This window comes from Monodon monoceros, unplaced genomic scaffold, assembly GCF_005190385.1.
Source record: "Monodon monoceros isolate NGI ecotype Baffin Bay Population unplaced genomic scaffold, NGI_Narwhal_1 Super_Scaffold_16, whole genome shotgun sequence".
Classification (NCBI taxonomy): domain Eukaryota; kingdom Metazoa; phylum Chordata; class Mammalia; order Artiodactyla; family Monodontidae; genus Monodon; species Monodon monoceros.
In genome coordinates, this window is record NW_021703772.1 from 32,082,669 (window position 1) to 32,105,342 (window position 22,674).

The 22,674-nt window shown below is 40.5% G+C and overlaps 1 protein-coding gene across 1 annotated transcript in view; it reads right to left on the reverse strand.

Annotated features, from left to right (window-relative positions):
* The window catches only part of CD28 (CD28 molecule), a 33,163-nt gene extending 11,526 nt beyond the window's left edge, over window positions 1–21,637 (reverse strand). The window contains exons 1-3 of the mRNA XM_029225742.1: window positions 21,448–21,637; window positions 765–1,118; window positions 389–513 (exon numbers count right to left, since the gene is read on the reverse strand). Coding sequence (XP_029081575.1) covers window positions 389–513; window positions 765–1,118; window positions 21,448–21,637 — 669 coding nt within the window. The remainder of the gene's footprint in view (window positions 1–388; window positions 514–764; window positions 1,119–21,447) is intronic.
* Window positions 21,638–22,674: the final 1,037 nt, after the last annotated feature.

Genomic DNA, 22,674 nt, shown 5'->3' on the forward strand with positions numbered 1-22,674 from the left:
TGATTTTTGACCCCGAACCAAAGTTATTCATTGGCTTCAGTTTCTTAGATTCCCAAGTCGCTTAGATTTTTATACATATGTATATATTAGAGCTATTTTATATGTCATAATGACATTGCAAAGTGGGGAGAAGAAAGGTAATTTTCTACCCTAATTTATCTCCCACACTTATTTACCTGTTTAGCTTCTTACTCTGCTTGGCCACCTAATCAGATTTTTATCTCAGATAAAGTTGGATAGGCTAAAAGAGAACCTACTGAAACCTAGCAGGGAAAAAGAAAATAATCACATGTTCAACAGAAAATAAGCCACATAGGCAAAATTCTTGAATATGTCCAATTGCATATGCAGTAGAAAAGTTACATGAAAACAATGCTGTTTCTCTTACCCAGCAGTTAGAAAGAGCCACTGTTGCTAGCAAGCTATAGAAAGCTAGGACTCCGTTTACCACCACAAGTGCCCAAAATGGCTTAGAGGACTCAGGAGACCGGGGAGCTGGACAAAGATGTTTCTCTGAAAAATAGAATAGATTAGATTAAATGATATGGGAATGTCACTTGGGTACATTTCCTTCCTTCTTCCTAGAGGAGAATGTGAGAGGAATCAAAATATGCAAAATATCACTGGCTTAAGAGGTGTAGACTTCCTCGTTGGTCTGTCCTCTTTGGGAGTTAGCCAACCCCACCACTGATCATGACCTAGTTTTCAAGACTGCAGTTGAAAACCACTACTTGAGAGTGGACACTGGTCGAGCCGTGCGTTACCTTTCACATGGATAATGGTCCCATTACTCTTCTCATTGTCTATGTAAGGAGGAGGATACAGAACCTCGATTTTGCAGAAATAAATATCCGTTTGGTTAACGTACAAATCCTGGAGGTAGAATGTCACTGTTTCGTTGCCCAAGTTCACAGTGCAGTTGAATTCCTTATTTGTAGACTGAAGTGACTTGGAGTGATTTCCATTCACAGCACAGACCTCCACAGCACTATCTACTCCCTTATAAAGGGATGCCCGGAACTCCTTCGAGAAGAGGTTGTAGGTATACTTGCAGCTGAGGTTGACCTCATTGTTGTTTACCACAAGCATGGGCGACTGATTCACCAAAATCTTGTTTTCTGGATGGGGAAAAAATCATTTGCTTAGAACAAGAATATAAGGACTTTTTTTCTGAAGTCAAGTTATATTAGTTAACAAAATAAACAGATCTCCAGCAAAGGATTTCTCTTGGCAGATGAAGACGCAGGAGCTCTTTGGAAGACAGTTATCCTGAGAGTTTACATTTTGATATTATTTTCATCCTCCTTTGAATGGAACAGTGGAGCATGTTTTCACTTGGAAGGCAGAACGTGGCCTTCTGTTGGCATTGAACATCACAGCTATGCATTTGGAATTTTTGAGTCTGTGCTGAGGTTCCTAACATGTTAATCATGCTCAATTAATTTTCTAATTGAGTGTTTTACTTGGAAATGGCTTTTAACACCTGACATAAACAAATAGATTTGTATTTTAAGTTGTGATTCAGCCTTTTGTGAAGGAATTTAAATGTTTTGAAACATTTTGATTTCTTTTATTGGCTGTTCCAAGAGTAGGATAAAGAGGTAAGAAAAATGTAATCCAAAGAATTTAATTTATCCTCCATAGCAAATTCTGAAAACAGCCTTGTCAGGAAGTTTGCATTTTTGTTTCTTTAAATCACAGAAGATGGAAGAGGCCCAAGAGGCCCACAAGAGTTCTTTCTCTAGCCCATCTTCTACCTTTATGCTATCCTAGTAAAGGATCAAAGAATCTGGAGACCACCTAGTTCAATCTCTTCACTTTTAAAGCAAAGAACCTGAAATCTGCATGATGGAAGAGAACATATCTATTCTATCCTGTTTTTTCCCCACTATACCCCATTCCCTAGCACATGACAATATATTCCCTTTTCTTGTAGTGACTGTGTGAGGCCTAGAAACATTGGATGATCTGTCTAATATCACTGAGCAGATGGTGAGCAAAGCAAGGACTGAAACCCAAGTAAACTACAACCACCTGAGCAATGGGCCACTTAAGCACTGAGAATCGACTTTGCAACCAACACTCTCCAAAATTTCTTTAAAACAATAAATCACTTTGTGTCTTTGATTAAAAATTCAATACAAACAAAAAACATTTTTGCTATTGTTTTTAGGTATACTAACAATTGTCTGCCTGTTCACATTTTTTTTTAAGGGTTATTTGAAGCAATACCCCCCATACCCATACTAAAGGGTCAAATCATCTATTAAAATGAAATTTACAATTTAACCTGGATTTGAAGCCATGTACTCAAGTATTTTGTTTTTGCTTTGGAGAAAACGGAGCTGCATAGAACTAAATCACTAATAGCTTTTCATCTTTTACATAGTTCTCAATGCTAGCTGTACATCAAGAACCTGTGCCTGGGTCCCGTTCCCAAAAATTCTGATTTAACTGGTCTATGCTGGTGGAGAGAGGGATCCATTCTTTTCATTTTTTTTATAACAACTTATTAAGATATAATTCATGTACCATAAAGCTCACCCTTTTTTTAAAGTTCACCCTTTTAAAGTAACCTTTAAAAGTTCAGTGGCTTGGGCTTCCCTGGTGGCGCAGTGGTTGAGAGTCCACCTGCCGATGCAGGGGACGCAGGTTTGTGCCCGGGTCCGGGAAGATCCCACATGCCGCGGAGCGGCTGGGCCCGTGCGCCATGGCCGCTGAGCCCGCGCTCCGCAACGGGAGAGGCCACAAAAAAAAGTTCAGTGGCTTTTTATTACATTCACAAAGCTGTGAATGGATCGCCACTCTCTGATTCCAGAATATTTCATTACCCGCCAAAAGAAATCCCATACCCATTAGCAGCCCCCTCCCCATTCCTTCTTTTTTCCAGCCCCTGGCAATCACGAATCTATTTTCTACCTCTATGGATTTGCCTATTCTGGACATTTCATATAAATGGGATCATCAATATGTTGCCTTTTTTTTTTTAACATCTTCATTGGAGTATAATTGCTTTACAGTGGTGTGCTAGTTTCTGCTTTATAACAAAGTGAATCAGCTATACATATACATATATCCCCATATCCCCTCCCTCTTGCATCTCCCTCCCTCCCACCCTTCCTATCCCAACCTTCTAGGTGGTCACAAAGCACCAAGCTGATCTCCCTGTGCTATGCGGCTGCTTCCCACTAGCTATTGGTTTTACATTTGGTAGTGTATATATGTACATGCCACTCTCTCACTTTGTCCCAGCTTACCCTTACGCCTCCCCGTGTCCTCAAGTCCTTTCTCTAGTAGGTCTGCGTCTTTATTCCCATCCTGCCCCTAGGTTCTTCATGACCATTTTTTTTTTTTTTAGATTCCATATATATGCGTTAGCATACGGTATTTGTTTTTCTCTTTCTAACTTACTTCACTCTGTATGACAGACTCTAGGTCCACCCACCTCACTACAAATAACTCAATTTCATTTCTTTTTACGGCTGAGTAATATTCCATTGTATATATGTGCCACATCTTCTTTATCCATTCATCTGTCGGTGGACACTTAGGTTGCTTCCATGTCCTGGCTATTGTAAATAGAGCTGCAATGAACACTGTGGTACATGACTTTTTTAGAATTATGGTTTTCTCAGGGTATATGCCCAGTAGTGGGATTGCTGGGTCGTATGGTAGTTCTATTTTTAGTTTTTTGTTGCCTTTTGTATCTAGCTTCTTTCACTTAGCAGAATGTTGTCAAGGTTCATCTATGTTGTAAACGTATCAGAACTTCATTCCTTTTCATGGCCAAATAATATCCCATTGTATGGATATACCACATTTTGTTTCTTCATTCATTAGTTGCTTTCACTTGTTGGCTATTGTGAATAATGCTGCTATGAATATTCATGTACAAGTTTTTGTGTGGATGAATGTTCTCAATTCTCTTGGGTGTACACCTGGAGTGGCATTGCTGGGTCATTATGGTAACCTTGTATTTAACTTGTTAAGGAACTGTCAAACTGCTTCCTAAAACAACTGTACCATTTTACAGCCCCACCAGCAGTGTATAAGGGTTCCAATTTCTCCACATCCTTGCCAACACTTGTTGTTGTCCATCTTTTTTATTATAGCCATCCTAGAGTTATGAAGTGGTATCTCATTGTGGTTTGATTTGCATTTCCCTAATGATTTGAGCATTTTTTTCATGTACTTATTAGCTATTTGTATATCCTTTTTAGAGAAATGTCTATTTAGATCATTTGCCCACTTACCTGGGTTGTCTTGTTAGTGTTGAGTTATCAGAGTTCTTTACATATTTGTGATACAAGTTTCTTATCAAGATACGTGATTTGCAAATATTTTCTCCTATTTTATATGTCGCGTTTGGCATTGGTTTAACAATTCCCCTGGTTGATTCTAATATTCAGTCAGGGTTGAAAACCACTATAGCCTAACAGAGTTCTCAAGCTGACAGCATATTAAAGTCATCTGGAAACTTTAAAAACCCTTGATTGCCAGGCCAATTAAATCAGAATCTTTGGGTGTAGGACCCAGACGTCAATATTTTTAAAGTTTCTCAGAGATTCTAATTTGCAGTCAAGTTTGCGAAGCAGTGGCTTAACAGTTGAAACTCACTTTTAATCCTCAATTCATAGGCTTCCACTAGCATTTCCAATCTCATTTCCTCGAACCAAAACCCTCCCCATTAGCCAGATCACTTAGGGCCACACTGTGAGTACTCATCTCTCTGTACTTTGTTCACCGACTCCACGGCCTACAATGTCTCTCCCTTCTCAGGTCTCAAAATGATTACTCTCTGTTCTACATTTTGAACACCTCTTGTTTCATAGGCTTCCATTTGTTTAACTTTTGATTTGTGTGTATTTCCTCTACACCCCTAGTTTCCAAGTCCCTTTTGAGCAAGGACAAGGGGTTATGCTTCTTTGCATGATACTGTGCAAACAATAGCATCTCATTAAATAATAAGTGAAAGATGGTGATCAGACTGTACCATTCTTAGCAGCAGCTAGCTCTGCCTAGCATCTCATTAAGTCCTCATTCAAAATCTGTCTCAACAACAACTTTAGCTTTATTTATTATTCATTATAACAAATACTCTCTAAAAGCACTGAAAAGTAAACACGTAAAGACTCAAAAAGTTCAGCCTGTCTTGATAGGAAAATCCAACTCATTTTCTGTTTTGTTGTATCTTCCTTGGCCTTTTTCTGTGCTTACTGAGCAAGAATCACTGGGCCGGTTCTGATTGGAAGAGCCAACCCCAGCAAGAAATGCCAACTTCTGCGTTCCTTTTCAGCTTAGGTATCTGTGTTTCTGCCTATTGAGGACTCCAAGAAGTGTGTTTCTGTTATTAATTACTTGAATTCTGTTCTAATGGGCATTCAAATTCTTCCTGATCTTCCTTTGAGAGCTGATGTAAGAAAAAAGATGAGAATAGGACTCCTTTGCAGGGATTTTTAAAGAGCGGGGAGGGGAAGCATGGGCAAGGAAACTGAGTAAGGCTGAAGAGAAATCCTGGACGGTTGCTCAGTTTGGCCTCCTTCTCCCAGCACCCATAGCAAGCTGGAGAGGGAGGGGGGCCAGAGAAGCTCAAGCATCTACACTCCAGTAGTTTGCTTAGTGCCTCTTGCATAACTCAGGGTGAGACACCGTCCCAAGAGGCACTGGGAGAGAGAAATTGATTTCCCAAAGGTAAGCAGGGCTCAGTGACTATCCTCGGGCAGCTCACAATCTGGTGGGAGAAGAAAGATACAAAAACAGATACCAACTTTAAAAAGAGTGGCAGAGTGATCTGCAAGTGTTAGTGAGGGCAACTGGGGAACCAACTAAGGATTTCTGGAGGAGGTGACTGCTGACCTGAGTCTTATAAGGATTATACACACATTGATTCAACAGGTTTTTATGAAGTAAAAGTTATCCTAGCTAAGATGAGTCTTTGTGTTATGGGGTGCGGGGGAGGTAGGAGAATGTGTGTTGGGGTAGGGGTGAGGTAGGCGACTGTGGGGAAGATAAAGACAAAGAGGAAAAAAAAAAGAATGGTCTGGGCAGAGCAGATGAGGACGAAGGAAGAGTATGGCAGGTGTTGGGAATTGCGCCTACCTGGATTTGCTGGACCTGAGTTGTAAAAGACAGGACTGGCAAGGTAAGCATAGTTCATAGGTTGGACTCTCTCCTGCAGGTAATGAGGACCTTTTGAAGGATTTTAAACAGAAGAGTCATACGTACAACTTTTCATTTTATACAGATCCCTTTAGCACAAAGGTGGAAGGTGAATTTGAAGAGAACAAGAGTGAAAACGTGGAGACCAGTTAGGATGCAATTGTAATAGTCTAGGCAAGAGGTGATAAGGGTCTGGCCTACGGTTAGAAAGAGGTGGATGAACTCAAGAAATATTTCCAGACTGAAGTTAGCAGAACTCAGCATGGGTTTAGATGTGATGAGTGAGGGAGTTAAAAATGCTGTCCTCAGGCCACACAGACCAACCAGTAAGTAACACTGTTTTCCTTTTGCCTATGTCTTTTCTTCATTCATTACGTGACTGGAGCAGACAGCTCAGAAACTGAGGTGAACTTTGGACATCTGGGCTGTGAAGAAGACATTCTTCCAGCCTAGGGGATCATTGCAAAGAAAAAGGAAATTACCTCAAAGGCTCCTGGGCACATAGTTGACGCCCTGGAGCTTAGTCAGTGTTTGCTGTTTTTCAGAAGAGGGAGAAGCAGTGGTCTTCCTCTGCTTTCCTTCACAGAGCATGATATAATGAGATAACTGGAAGATAGATTTCCCTTCTGTTCATGATGGGGCCTCCAAATTCAAACCTCAGCATTGTTAAAACGGATCACATTTCTCCTGAGCCCAGACTCCCTCGGCACTACAAAGTGAGAAACTTCTTGGGGAAGAGCAATCAGAGGTCCTAGGATCTAGGCTGGCTGTTACCTATTCAATATTTCCCTGGTTGATGGCCTATCCAACAGTTGAGCAAGGGAAGGAAAAGTCACTTCCTGTGTGACCCTATGTACTAATATTTTGTTGGGAAAGAGCTTGAAAAATATTGGTTACATGGTCATTTGAGGGAAAAGAGATATCCAATTTATCTGTCAAGGTTTACTTTCCTCCCTCTTCTATGTCAGCACAGATCATTTTAAAATTAGGTACTATGCTTGAAGTATCCATAGTTCTCTTAATATGTGCTAGTGTGTGACAACAGCCTCCTAGCTGAGGGTTCAACTTGAATTCAAGTTTGACTGATAGAACCTCTTGTTTTTGAACATGTATCTCCTCATAGTACTTGCTTCCACCTTGATTCATGTCAGTCATTCAGAGAAACCTAAGTGAGAAGCCATCTCATCTGCTTTGGAGAGACACTAAGGGAAGGAAATTCACTCTGGGTGGTGGGAAAAGATAATCAATTGCTCTAAGTGATATTGAATATTTGTGATCATTATGGCTTCCCATAGAAACAGTAATTCTGATTGCTCTCATTTTTTCTTAAAAATGGAGCATGTGTGAAAATGCATACCCCTTACTCTGCGAGAGTAAAGTAATAACATGGATCAGTGAAAGCGACAAATAACCAGAACACCAAATGACATTTGGCTTTGATATGTATCTTGGTTCTCTGAGTTTCAGGGAATCTACAGTACTTAAATGATTTAAGGACATATTGTAAAATTTAAGGACATGTCTAGACTCAGAAGAAGAAATAAGAGAAATATTTAGCTTCCCCATACTAGCTTCTGTTTGATTCCTTTTTGCTTTCCCGTTAGTGCTAGGAGTGGGAAGCATCCTTCTCATGTTAATTTTTTTCTTAGCAGACCTACCCCTTTCCCTGTAAATATTCAGTTTTCCCTCTTGTGATTAGTTAGGCAAGGTCTGCCTAGGTCAAACCTACTAGGTTAAAAGAGAGACGTTGTCAATCTATCAGTTGTATTCGCTTCTGGTATCAAAAGATTGGCTCGACTGACATGGCTCTAATTGAATTGGCAAGTTGTTTTGATGATGAATTTAGTGCTTTGCTTTTCAAAGCCTTTCCTAGCAGCTAAACTAGCTAAAGGTGTGGAGACAGGAAGCAGTAACCTCAAACCTCTTTCCCTCACAACTCCTCCTTGACAACAGGCGACATGAAGAGTAAGATTGGAGGTGAGAAGGTGCTTATCTGCTGCCTATGAGCAAGGCAGTGAGAGCTGAAAGATTTCCCCCAGATAATCTGTGAATTTTGTGATATAGTTGACTTCTGGAAAATTGAAAGTTGCTTGTGCTTCCATGAGAAAGGGGGGAAGGGAGCTTGGTTACCAAAAACAAAACAAAACAAAACTTTTCCTTTTTGCCTATGGTAAATAGGTCAACTACTATAATAATAAACAACTCTCTGCACAGGTGGAGTGGATAACCATCTCTAAGGTGTGGCTCCAAACACCAGAGAAGGAGCCCTGACCCTAAAAGGACACTCCCCACCAGCCCAGTTAATGCTTTGATTTCAAAATAAGGTGAAGCCTAAAATGCAATGTGGGAAATACATTGACAAATTAGTAACTATGGTCTATATTCATAGGGCTACAAAGTGCTTTCTCCTATTTTATCTCATATAAACTCTACATTAACCTGTGAAATAAATAAGCAGGACAGTCATCTTTATGCCCATTTTATAGATGAGGAAACTGAGGTCAAAAAGGTCTAATTCTTGCTCAAGGTTACAGGACAAGTACATGACCCTTAGGACTTGGCTCAAGCCTCATGACTTCTAATCTAGTGTTCTTTTCCCTCTGCCAGGTTGCATCAAAATTTCAATCAATTTTGGTGATTGTTTCTAGACCTTCTCAAAGTTGGACTTGATAGTTGGATGGCACAGAAGTGAGACTTAGGAGGAGAATACCATTGAGCAGGGGAGTAAATGGAGTGGGAAGAGGACAGGACCAAGATAAATTTCATTTTCTACCCCGTTTTGCTGGAATACCATCCCGCAAAAAGTGCTCAGCTGGATGGGAAGTTGGAGATGATCTCAGGCAACCCCTTATTTTACACAAGAGGCAACTGAAAACCAAAGAAGTAAATGGCTTTCTAAACAAGGTCACAGAAATTGTGGAAGATCTAAGATATTATTTATTTATGATTCTAGGAGTAATATTTTAAATCATGAATGAATAGAAAACCAATTTTGTACATTCAGCAAGTTTGACTTGATTTCATGTCAATCTTGACTTTTTCATATTTAGAAAAAGTCTGTTACCAAACTTGCTTTGCCTCTACACAAAAGATTTTGCTTACAATTGCAGAGACTTCCTGAAGGTCATAGATGGATCCCAGATAAAGCCTACAGACAATATGGTCCCATGAAATGCCTCTTATAAATTATTTCAGATCCACACGCAATAATTACACCATTGCAACAATTCCATTTCAGCTTGCCCACATGTCCAAAAGAGTTTGAACACAAACATTAGTCAATACATAAAATCACTTTCAATCTAAACCTCATTGGGCAAGCCCTTAACTTCAGGGCCTTTGTGAATTACATTTATTTGTCATGATTAATTTAGGATATTCCGTCTTTCCTTTTCCTTATCATAGCACCATAGAGAAATCAAATGGCACACAGAGGCTGGTCAACCAGAGAGTGGAATATGCAGCACTCAAGACTGAAGGCCGCATTCCTTAACTAAAGTTAAGGAAGCCCTAAAAAAGATAGAGTAAATGTTTCTTTAGCAACGTCATTGTCCTTTGACCTCTTGACCTTGTTGTCAATGTCCATTGACCTCTTAAGAACTTTGTTGGGTTCCATCTCTGCACACCATGATCAGAGTTTCTTCTGCAGTTTAACAATCAGGTTGTAAAGATCCTAATCACGTTGCTTCCTTTTTAAAATTCTGACTGAACAGAGTTTAGCATGTTAGGCAGGAACCAAAGAAAATGAAGCTTTCTCTTTTCAACCATCTTACCCTGTGATGTTTGTGAACACATTGTGAAGGTGACACTGGTTTCCCTGGCACAGAACACCTCCTTCCTGACCACAGAGCTGGTGAAGTTACCGTAACTTTCCTCTGAGCACGTTTCCTGTTCAGGCCCAGGATACCTTTCAGCACATGGCCATCTGACCACTTCCTCCTTTTGCAGACTCCATAAGGGGCAGGCTGACCATAGGTCAACGCAGTGTTGGGCTCAGGAACTTGTAAGACGAACTGTGCTTTCTGGGAGGACTTGAATGCTCAACCATCTGTGGCTCTGGTAACTCTAGCTTGTGGCTTGGATTCATAGAGATGTGAGAAAGAGGAACACAAGACACTCAGACTACAGCATCTTTCACCATCCTCCTCAGTGAAAACAAAGAGAAAAACAATGCTATCAAACTTTGAATGGCTCCAGACTCTCTGAAATCCATGTCAAAATGGGGGGAAAAAAAAAAATGGGGGGGGAAAAAAAAAGGTAATTCAGATTATGTTTTCAAAATAACTTTGTGGTCATTTCATCTAGTTTTCTGTTGACTGTCATCTTGAAACTCTCCTTATTTTCACAAGGAATAGAGATGTAAGGAAAGCCTCTCCAAAAAAAACAAAAAGTCTTTGAAAAAGCATGGTCCATATACGTATACATGGTCTCATTCAGGATCTTAGCAGAAAACAGATGGCACACTCAAAACTGGGTGATAGGAGGTGGGTTTATTTATAAAAAAGGCTCTTGGCAGTGGTTTGGAACCACAGGGGATAGTACTAGAACCTGTAGCTCATAGCAGCAGAGTTATAACCACGCTCAGATCTAAAGGGGCAAGGGGAGGAGGAGGTTCCAGAATCAGAAGGAGAAGAGAGTTGTGTAGAGGAGGCCACCACGACAGAAGCAATGACTTCTATAGGGAAAAACAGTCAGGCCAAGCAACCAGCCCTGCCCAAGAGTGCATATACACAACTAGCAAGTTCTATCAAGCACATTAACTCTTACCCAGAGCAAGTGTGACTTTCAAACAAAATCTAAAGAGACCTTAGTTCAAACAAGTACATACGACTACAGATGATAATAGGAATAGGAGTTGCTATTGGCCAGCACCAGTCTAAGCACCACCTTCAGCCTCGATCTGTGTTTCCAGACAGGCAGACACTGTAATGTAGAGGACCATCATCCTTGGCCTTTTAAAAACTTGTTGTGCTCCAGGCAACTGTCAGAAAGTAACTCAGAGGCCAGATAGTAGCAAAAAGTCCCATCCAAGCACCTAGACCTAAGGCACTAATTATTGAGAGAGAAAAATTATCAATACAGTCAATGAATTCTTTCTGAAAAGAAATTTCAGTGTGTCAGAAAATTGTTCTGGTATTCTGACTTCTGCCTTGACAAAGTCAAGCATTCACTCAGCAAATAAATAATGGGGTCTATAGTACTACGTTCTTGGGATATGGGAAGATGTAAAAGAAGTGGCAGCCTCTTCCTTCTAGGAGAAACCCTAAAGCAGGTTCACAATTAGCTACACTCCAAAACCAGGTTTGGTGTGTGAGCCCTGTAGAGGGTCACTGACAGTCACACGGAAGACCCCTTGTTTCCAGACAAGATGAGTCTGCTTCTGTACAGACTGGCCTTTAACTGGGTCATGAACTTTGGAGTAAATTTAGACAGGCTAAGGTAAAGGAAATGCCCTTTAGTGTAAGGGTTTATTGGAAACAAGCTGAGCATTTACATAGGGGGGAAGTAAGTGAAGATGGCTGATACCAATCATGGAGAACCTTTATAATGCCAAGAAAAAGGCACATGGGATTTACTAGAAAGGCAATGGGAGACATTGAAAACACCTGAGCTGAGACTGGGACGGTAAGCACCGCTTTGGCAAGATTAGCACAGAGGGGCAGGTGCATTTGCTTGGAGCGAGGGCAGGGCTGAGGCAGAGACTAGTCAGGAGGCTGAGCCAATAGCATCAGTGTGAGCTCCTCGGGCCTGAGCTGTGGAGGTAGCAGCTGGGATAGAAAGGATGGACAAGGTGTTGGTGCTGGGTTATGCTTGGTGATGGTGAACAGGAATCAAAATGACGTGGAGTACATGGACTGGGTAAAGGGCTATTAACAAAATTAGCTACGTGAAGAGAGGAAATCTGTTTGGAAAAAAAGCTGTTGGGTTTTAGATATGTTGGGTCTGAGGGGTAGGTAAGGCATCCTGGAGGAAAGGTCCAGGAGTTTGATGAGTCGGACCAGAGCTCAAGAAAGTCAGAGATAGACATGTACATTGGGATGTCATCTGTATTAGGGTGACAGTTATTATTAAACCTGCTAAAAAACCACTACCTGTACTACAACCCATCCCTACCACTCAGAGACGCTACCCAGCAATGCAGGGTATGAGCACTCTAGGACCAAAACTTCCTAAACACAAAGCAACATAAACTTGGGTGTGATGTGACCCAGGCCCTACCATTCAAGGGTCTGTGTTGTCCTCTCAGCTCCTAATGCTGGAAGAACCATCTGAGAGGACAACATGACAGAGCACCTGAATTTATATGAAAGAGCTACCTGTACCAAAAGCCACCAGACCATTCCAAAATTCAAATTTTATTACCTTAAAAGGTTACCTGTAGTTCAGACAGCAGGTAATCAGGGCTTTATAGCTTTCTACACAAATATTATGACAGTAATCCAGTTAACAGATACCCACAGGTATCTAGAGACCTCATGTATTAATATATTATATCCTAAATACATATTTTAATCTGATAACCAAATTTGGGAACCATATTTTCCTCCTGAGCCACCATCATTCTAAACCCTCATTCAAAACAACTCTGTAAAGAAGACGACAGTACATCTTTCCTGTCTGTTTCATTCTCCCTAAATCTTATACCTTTGCAAAGTCTGCTTAGGGCCACCTTAGCACATTCAGATTCTTCTACATAAGAGTCATGGCCTGGAAGTTTGAAAATAATTACTGTGTTAAACTTTAACATTATGCTGGAAGATAGGGGAGAAAAAAGGCAATATTGTCCCCCAAAACTCTGCAGTCATTTCTAAGCACATTAGCGTCTAAGATGCTGGTTCACAATCTCTCCAAACAATTTCCAAGATGGCTGGTTGCAGTTCTTGTATTTTCTCTATCATATCGTAAGAGCATCCACAAAGGGGTGGGGTTGCCTTGCTAGAGCTGATAAAAGCTAGAGCTTTTATCCCACTTAAGAAGCATTTTTGAGCCAGAAATAGACCTGAGATGCCTTCTCATCCAACCCCCTCATATACCAGATGAGGAAATGAAGGCCTAGAAAAGTTGTCAGAGTGTAACAAACTAAAACTCTTCATTACATCCCCCTACCTTGATAAATCAGGGGTTTTAGATTTTGAGTTTGGAAAAAGAATAATAGACATGGCCTCCCTAGGGTCAAGGGCAAGCCACCATGTCCTTTCTCTGAAAAGCACAGAGAGTTGCTAAGATTAACATCCCTGACTGGAAACTGGAACCCTGCCTGTGATGCTGGGCAGGCTTGGTCTGAACCTTGTGACCCTGTTATCACAGCCGTGAGCTGAGGCCAAGCCCAGCCACAGTGTGCAGTTTTGAAGACTCAAGCAAATTTACAGTACAAACAGGTTAACTCTTCAAAGTCGAGGTATATTCTATCCCAGTGGCCCTTGTTGAGACAGGTTTAACACTATGACCTGTCTTGAGAGAATCAAACATATATAAATATATATTTGCCAGTATGGAACCACTCATCTACCCTGGCTTCATCCTAACACATCTCTACCCCTATAAATCTCTACCCTTCCTCCCGTTCTTCTTAGACATTTGTCCTCCTCTCGCTAATACTCCCATTCTCCAAATCTCCATCCCCATCTCCTCAAGAAAACTGCCTCCATTCTCTTGTTTTTCTCTCCCTCTTCCTCTTGTCTTTCCTAGTAGCCCTCTCTCTCTTCCACCCATGCAACACACACACACTCAAAACCAACACTTGGCTCCTTCCACCTGTCGAATATAGTTAAGTCACTCAGTTGCAAACATTTATTACACACCTACTGTGTACAAAATACCGTGGTAAACGTTACAAGTGTTATAAGTTCCTGACTGTCTTCACTTTATCTGGCAATTTCCTCTCCTTTTCACTCCCTCAATTTTGTCCCCCTCCACCTTTTCTTAAACCTTCGAAGTGTTATCTTCCTTCCCCATCACTTGCCTAAACTCAGAAGCCCCAAATGGCTTCCTTTTGGCCAAAACCAATGGCCTTTCCAAGTCATTACGCACTTCTCCTTCCCTTATGCAGTCAATGCCATTAACCACTGTCTCTCTGGAAACTCTTTCCTCTTTTGGCTCTAGTGACATTCCATGAGCCTCATTCCCCTCTTCCCTCCCCAAACACATTCTCTGTCTCCTTCACTAGTTCATCCTCTTCAGCTGACTCCAAACCAGGCCTATTTTCCAGACTCCGTTCAACACTCTGCTTTTCTACAGTTATACCCTCTCCTTTCTATTAGCTATCCATTTCCACGGCTTCAATTTTATTCCAAAGTTGAGGATGCTTAAATATTTTATTCTTACCCAGTTCCCATGTCTTCAGCTTTGTACCAGACATCTTTCTGATACCTCAAGTCCTTACTTCAGACCCAGTGTGTCTAAAGTCAAACACTAATTTCCTCCAGAACTCAGTTACACAACATCTTGATTTCAGGCGGAGACACCACCATTCCTCTTAAGCCAAAAATCTTGGCATCATTCTTTATCCCTACCTCTCTTTCACAAACTAGGCACTAAGTCCTGAAATTTCTACTTTCAAAACATCTCTCAGAATAGTCACTCCTTCCTGACAAAGTGACAGAGTGTTCTAACATGATCTCCTGGTCACTAGTCTCCATACACTCTAGACCATCCTGCTTCCACAAACTTTCAGCTGTTTCCCAATATCTTGAAAATTTCTATTATCAGTATTCAATCCTTTGTTGGACCTGACTCTACCCTGCCTCTCCAAGCCTCTATACATTCAGACTGGTCAACTGTTCCAAGAGCATGCAATGATATTCCTGGTTTAATTTCTTCATTTGTATTTCTTCTCCTTCCTGTGGCAACATGGCATTAGTAAGAACATGAACCCTGGAACAAGTGTGTATGGATTGGCTCCATTACTGTGTGACCACAGGCAAGTTGTTCCATCTGTTTCATGCCTCAGTTTTCCCATCTTACAGACAAGATAATCATAGTAACTACCTCAAAGGATTTAAGGAAAGAATAAATGATTTAATACAGGGAAAGCCACATAGAACAGTGTCTGGCACATTATAAGTGCAAAATAAATATTAGCTGACAATTATTATTGACAACATCATGCATTCACGTCCTATCTAGCTTTAAAGTCCAGCTTAATTCCCAGCTTTCCATAAAAGCTTACTATTTATTTTATGCTGCCCCATTTTAGTACTAATTCATTCATTTCCTTCAAAAAATATTTGTCCAACACCTACAATGATTCCTTCACTGTACATAGTACCGAGGTTATAAGGATGGATATGACATGATCCTGTCTGCAAGAAGCTCACAGTCTAGGGGGAAAAAACAGATGTATCAACACACAATAATAATTTTAGGAACCCTGATGAGGAAGGAAGTCCCTCACTTGGCCATGTAGGGTCTCAGAGAAGACTTCTTCAGATGAGAGGACTAGGGGACATAACAGATTACAAGAATAATATATGCAAAGCCATTAAGGCATTGAATAGCATGATGAGGTAGGAAACTGCCAAGTTTTATTTATCTGTTTCCAGCTGTTATATCCTGTCACATATAGTCTTCTCAACTAGATCTGAAGTCTGTAAAAGCACAGAGAACTTGATTAATTACACAAGCAGTTCTTGTGTGCTAATGAAGTCTTTATAGTTCTTTTCCTCTTTTTATATTCCTTCAGATCCCAATAGAGACTAAAATATAACAGAGGTTTAATACATATTTGTTAGATTGTGTTACACTCCCATTGGGGCTCCTCTTATAAGACGGTAGTAAAGGCTGAATACCCAGGGAAAGCTTCCTCAGGGAGATGGATCTTGCACTAAAGACATAAAGTGAAAGTCAAGTAGGATTTGGATGTGTGGAAAGGGAGAGGGAATTCCAAAAGGGAAACAGTATCAGAAAGGTCATAAAGTGCAGGTGTGTGAGACATTGAAGAAACCCTCAGTATTTAGGTTAAGGATCTTGTATTGGGGTATAAAAGGAGATAGATTGGATAAGTAAAGTGGGTCCAGCCTAAAAGCATCCCAAAATGTCAGGAAACATTGCAATGTCATCTTTCTATTAGCATCTTCGAGGAACCATCAACACAACTTCCTTTTCTATAAATTGAGAGATGTCTAAGTTCCCTCCCATCTCTAAAAAATGTCTGTGGTTGAATTCAACAGTTCTGTGGATGCTTTGGCTTATCATTGTTTTCCATGAAATAAATTAGCATGGATAGGAAATCATTCACAGTGGTCCTAAACTGAAAGAGAAAAAAAATTCTGGAAAGGTTTCACAGTTCTCATTTTTAACTTCATTGTAGCTCAAACTGGGTTTTTGTACCAGTCACAGAACCTAAAATAGCACATAGAGGATGTTAATAAATACCTATGGAATGAGCACATGAAAGAAGATCTGTCTTCCCAAAGCATAAGAAGGAGCAGGAACTTTAGAGAACAGTAACTTACTAACACCCTGCTTTAGTCCCCACAGGAGCCTCATGGTGGGAGGAAACATTCTCCTCCTCCTATGTGCCCATTCTCATCCACCTCCTGTGGGATAGAGTCTGTGAATCGGAAATGGAACCCTCCTGGACTCAACATTGCTGAAGCTGGTCTTAAATTATGTACCCTTATTATTAGTACTGTTGAATTTCAACACAAGTCGTCAGGTCACATGGAAGCTGCAAATACAGCCACAGTGATGTTCTGACATCTTATCACATGTCAAGTATCCCTAAGAAATGAAAAGCACAGCCCTCTATCTTCTCAAGTTTAAAAAAAAGAAACACCTACCTAAGTCCTTAACACGGGAATCCATGTCATTGTTAAAAATGTAAGACATGTCACTAATTTAGATTCTTGTGTGTGAGAGAGTGGGTAATGACTAGGAGTTACTGTTATAATCAAAACATTAAGTGGTGGATTGTGAGCCAGAGAGGTGACTCAGATACTGCAGAAACAGGCTCACAATTAGATTAGAGGTCAGAGTGAACGGTGAGTGGGTGACTCTTATGACACCATCAGGAACCATTAACCTGGTTACCTTGGCAACCAGAGTCCCCAAGATAATAAAGATGATGACAAATGAAAAAGATGATGGTAATGGTGATGCAGAGATAAAGCTGCAGCTCAGAGTTAAGTAAGAAATTCACCACCACTATGCATTCTTCTTCCAAGAACGAAAATATAAACTCACATAACCTGAATGGTCACACACAGAATTAAGATGCCTATGAAATCAGCATTGAAATCCTAAGGCCCAAGAAGTCTAAACTCTCTTTTTCACATCCTCTAATAAAGGGCTGAGTAGCCCTCGAACCCATCCAGGACACCTCTCTTCTAGTGTTGAGAGTCATTAAAATGAGAGTAATAAGCAAGAAATTAGACACCTACTTTCCGTAGGGCTTGGGTTACATTCGCTCCAGCTTCTGGGACCAATTCTCATGCAACCATTCTCAGACCGAAAGTTCTGGGTACATTTTTGGATGACAACATCATGTCATTGACCAAAAAGGGTCAAAGAAATTAACATAAAAGAGACATAGATTCCTCAACAAGTCTTAGAAAACCAGAGACCCCTTCAGTCTGTCACAAAGCCACCCAAATATCATTCCTGAAGTTCAGCTAAACTATCTACTGGGAAGAAAAGTCCCAGCCTGTGAAGTTTTATAAATAAGAAATGTCTTGAAGAAAAAGGCAAACAAAACTTTAACCAAGATGAAAAGGAAAAAGGATAAATAACTGTGCTCTGAAGGAGGGCCTGCCCTCTGATTTTCAGACAAGAAAGTCTGCAATGAACCGTGTATCCTTATCAATGCCTATATGCATTAATAAAGAGCTATTGTTTTAGAGATGATAAACCACAAACGGAATTTTCTTCTGCCATGTTGGTGGCATAATTTTCATTTTGTAAATGTCAACACACTGCATGCAGGCAATACTTGGAGGAAGATAGCCACCCATGATAAAAGGTGAATGGTAGTCACATGGCATTTTGATACTCATGAAAATAGAGTACGGATATTAAAAAGGAGGAAAGTTTATGTTTGAAGGAAAGGCAGCGAGATCCTCCCCCACCCCCCATAGTAAAGGGTTGAATGTGAGAGATTCAGAGTAACGATCACAGATTCATTTCTTTTTCTGATCTATCTGTGAAAATGACTCATTCTATTTCCTGGTACTGATATATTGGTATTAATTTTACATTCCTTGCTGTAAAAGTTCTTTCTGGATGGTTGCCTTTTTTAAAAAAAAAAAGTATCTTAGGGTGTGAAAGCAGAGTAAAACCAATTCTTAAGCAATGGCTACACTTTTGAAATGTCCATCAAATTTACTGGAACTGACAAAACACTCAGTCAATTTTTTAACAGTCAGAAGAACTGGCTACTGTGTATGGGGTGTCATGTAGACACAGCAAGCTGCTGGTTACATTGCATTTTCTATGTCCATCTTTTTACCTTACCTTCCCAAGCCCCGCCTTGGAGCAACACTTTCCTGAGAGAAGTAAATGATTCTTTTTGTGTACAACTACCTCAGAGGGGTCATTTGCTGAACTAAAAATAAGGTCTTTAATTACCTTGCTTTGCTGATGTTTTTTTATTAAATACCAATCATTTTCCTGCCGTCTGTGCCTCTCTCGGAAAAAGAAGTGCTGGGGGGAATGCAGAAGCACTGCAGAAACCAGTTGTGTTCAAATTGGCCGTTTTTGACAGCTTCTTTGCTAAGGTTTGGGAAGAAATGAAAAGAAATGCTCTCATCGAAAAAAAAATGTGTTGTCCTGATTTTTGCCTTTATCATGGATGATTAGCTTGCTGAAAAATAACCAATATTGGCTGAAAAACCTATGAACAATGCTATATATTATTGGCACACTTCTATCATCAACCACGAATTGATTCCCTTTCAAGGGCTGCAGTTCTATGCTGGATTCATATTCCAAAATCCAACAAAATCCTCTATTGTGGATCTCAATTGCACAATTATCTGGTAGAAAACATGTCATGTTAGTAAAGAAACTGTAAGTTAAGGTTTTCTCATGCTTCCTAAGTCATATTTCTTTAATTTAGCCATAAAGATCTTTCTATAGTGTTATTAATCATGAAGCATCGGGTTAGCTTTAAAATACTTCATAGAATAAGTATTTTAAGCTATGCTGTGAGGCAATGAGTTAGACTTATTAAATTAGTCGGGGGAAAAACTGTTCTTCATACACACACACACACACACACACACACACACACATACACACACATATCTCAACACAGACATAGAAGTAGTCTCTCACAATCCTAGGGGAGGACAAGTACACTGTGACCAGCAAATGTCCTTAACTGTAACTTCTTCGTGGAGGGTGAAGACAGAAACAAAAAGCACATGGACGATTTTGCACCACTGATTAGAATGGATCATTAGACATTTTTGTATGTTGTAATTATTTTTTCTCATAAGTTTTCTTACTGGAAGAGACATTTTGAAAGTGCCTTCTCTACCCCTTTCCTACTTCATTAGATGGCCATTCAGCATCAAATCTTAAAAGTTTTTATGGGGGTGAGTTGGCATTTGAAAAGTAGAAGTACCTCAAAGTCAAAAACAGTTTCCATGTGTGTGATCTCTTCACTGCTTTTCTAGCTATCCCCCTTTTAATAAATGTTCTAAAGGAAGAATATAAAGCTTTGAGTCTTACAAAAAATATCTTCAAAGGAGAGTGAATGAAATGATGATGGATGGCTCTCCACAGAGAAAAGTATTTTGTGTACAATTATCAATTTTAAAGTTTTCTGTCAGAGTGAGGCTTCTCTCTCTTTTCTGCCCATTCTTTACTGCCTAATAAATTAAGAAATTTTAAATACTCTTTAAAAATAAATTTTAGACATCCCTTAAAAACAAAGTTTTTTTAAATCGATGTTGAAGATTCTTTTAAAATATACTTGGTAACTCTCAATACTGGGTTCCAGATACTGGAGCATAACCTGTCTCATCACCTGTTCATGTCTTTTATTATATCAACACCTTTTATAAATACACACAATTTGTAAACGTGCTTACTGGTACCTCAGACAACAAAACGGATGGGTATATATGTAGCTAGCGTACTTGTGCAGGTGGGGTAATTATATTCTTTGGAGGTCATGTATATGATATTTAAGAACAACAAAAAATCATGCAGTCCCCACATTACCAAAATAAGTGAGAAAGAAAATGGAAGATACTGGCTTTTCAATGTATCTTCAAGGGGAAAATAACTATCCTTATTTCAATATGCCGATTAACCCCTATCAGTCCAATTTTTGAGCCAAGTGGGACCCTTTTCTAACTCTGAGAACGAGTTGAACAAACATCTGACTCCAGCCCACATAAGCAACAAACTCTTTCTGTTTGGAATTGTAATTTTCCAAAGATGATTTAACCTTGGACATATCTGGAGCTAAAAAGTTATAAAGCACATCATGTTAGGCGGAGTAGCACAGGCTCTAGAGTCAGACTAAAGTAGTTCAGACCCTGGTTCCAATAACTCCTATATGTATATCCTTAGCCAAATTAACATTCCTACTCCCATCTCCTCATCTGAAATGCAGTTAACTGTGATAGTGTCAAGTTTTTTAGTCTCTCCCCATCACCACTGGAAACATAAAAGAATTTCAACTAAGAAAACAGATTTCAGCCAACTGTTAAAAAAAAAAAAAAAACTAATTTATTAGCATCTGTATTGTACCAGCTTCTGTGACAACTCCAGAATTCATTCTGGCACTCATTCAGTTCAGGTAAACATGGTAATTACAAGCAAACTTTATCTTGCTAGCCAAGCACTGACTGTGCTAAACATTTCACATGGATTGTTTCCTTTTATCCTCACAATGACCTTGAGATGAGGTTATTATCATCCCCATTTTACAGGCAAGGAAACTGAGGCTTAGAGAGTTTAAATACTAGCCTAAGCTCAGCTAGCAAGAAATGGATCTGTACTGTGAATCCAGGCAGTCCAAGTCCAGAGCTTTCAGAACCAACCTGCTTACAGCAATTTTCTTACATTTCGAAATATATATGTATAGACAAAAGCTAACAATTCTTGGGACACTATCAACTGATAGCTAAATAAATCTGATTTAATTCCAAAGGCAGTTCATTAAAACATTTTGCTGGCCATAGTCTGAGAATCAGTGAGTTTCTAAATAACAGGTTGCCATTCATAGCAAAAACTACACTTCAAATGCCCAAATTTCATGAGTTCTTTGAAATTTGAAAATGAACCAAAGACCTCAAACAAAAACGTTGGGGGAGGAAAGAAATCAAAATTGTTTACCTGCTACTTGAATTGAGGGGAAGAAGTTGAGAGCCAGGAGCAGGCTGAGGATCATCGTGCTAACGGTGGGCCAGGGCTTCCGCCCCTCCTCCCTGAGAAGCCCAAGTGTGAGGTGAGCTGGAGACGCACCTGAGCAACCTGACTCGTCATCCGCAGCCACCACCACCGACTTACTTCTCTCAGGGCACATGATTAAGGGACTCAAACCACTTACTTCCCTCGGGGCACATGATCAAGGGACTCAAACCTCAAACTTTTGTGACTGCAACATTTCACACAGGATATCACATTGTTTTGATGACTTTTGACTTTTCCTCTTCTTTTAAAGGCAAGTGTTTTCTTGTCACTGAAAGACAATGTCAGTCACTCTATAAGGGGCTCATGGAAATCATTCTCTGTGGACGGGTGTCAGAGCTGTGAAAAATGGGTGCTTGAAATCCAGCAGGAATGTAAGGGTAGAAAAACAAGGTGTTCTAAAAGGGGAGAGAGTTTCATAGGATGGAGATAGACTGTGTCCAAAAGGCACCAATAAGAATTATATTGAGGATTTGAGAAATATTTGTTATCAGTGTTGAAAGGAGTTATGAATATTAGAAATTGAACGTTTGTGTTGGATGTAAGCGGCCCCATGGAGCATTTAGCACACACACTGCTTAGTTTATGCCAAGCCTTTCCCGTCTCACTTCTAGGAACTTTGAGAAACACATTTGCAAGCACCCCGCCTACTGACTATCTGGAGGAGGTCCCCTAAGCAAAGGGAGAGTCAAAAGTATCGGGCCTCCCTGGTGGCGCAGTGGTTGAGAGTCTGCCTGCCGGTGCAGGGGACACGGGTTCGTGCCCCGGTCCGGGAAGATCCCACATGCCGCGGAGCGGCTGGGCCCGTGAGCCATGGCCGCTGAGCCTGCGCGTCCGGAGCCTGTGCTCCGCAACGGGAGAGGCCACAACAGTGAGAGGCCCCACATACAGCAAAACAAACAACAAAAAAAAGTATCACATGTCCTTAGGAGGACAGTAAGGCAACCAAAAGCCCGTTGGTACCTCATGGTCTCCATGTCCCTCAAGGAATCATTCAGGCTAAGTGACAAGCATGAAAGGAGGCTCCGTAGCAGCCTCCCCAAGGCTGGTGCCCTTGCCCTCTGGCCAAGCCTTCTGCATTTAGGGTCATCCCCCTGGCGTGGCCAGCTCCACTCTCCTCTTCTGGCACCTGGGTCAGGATCCTGTACTCGA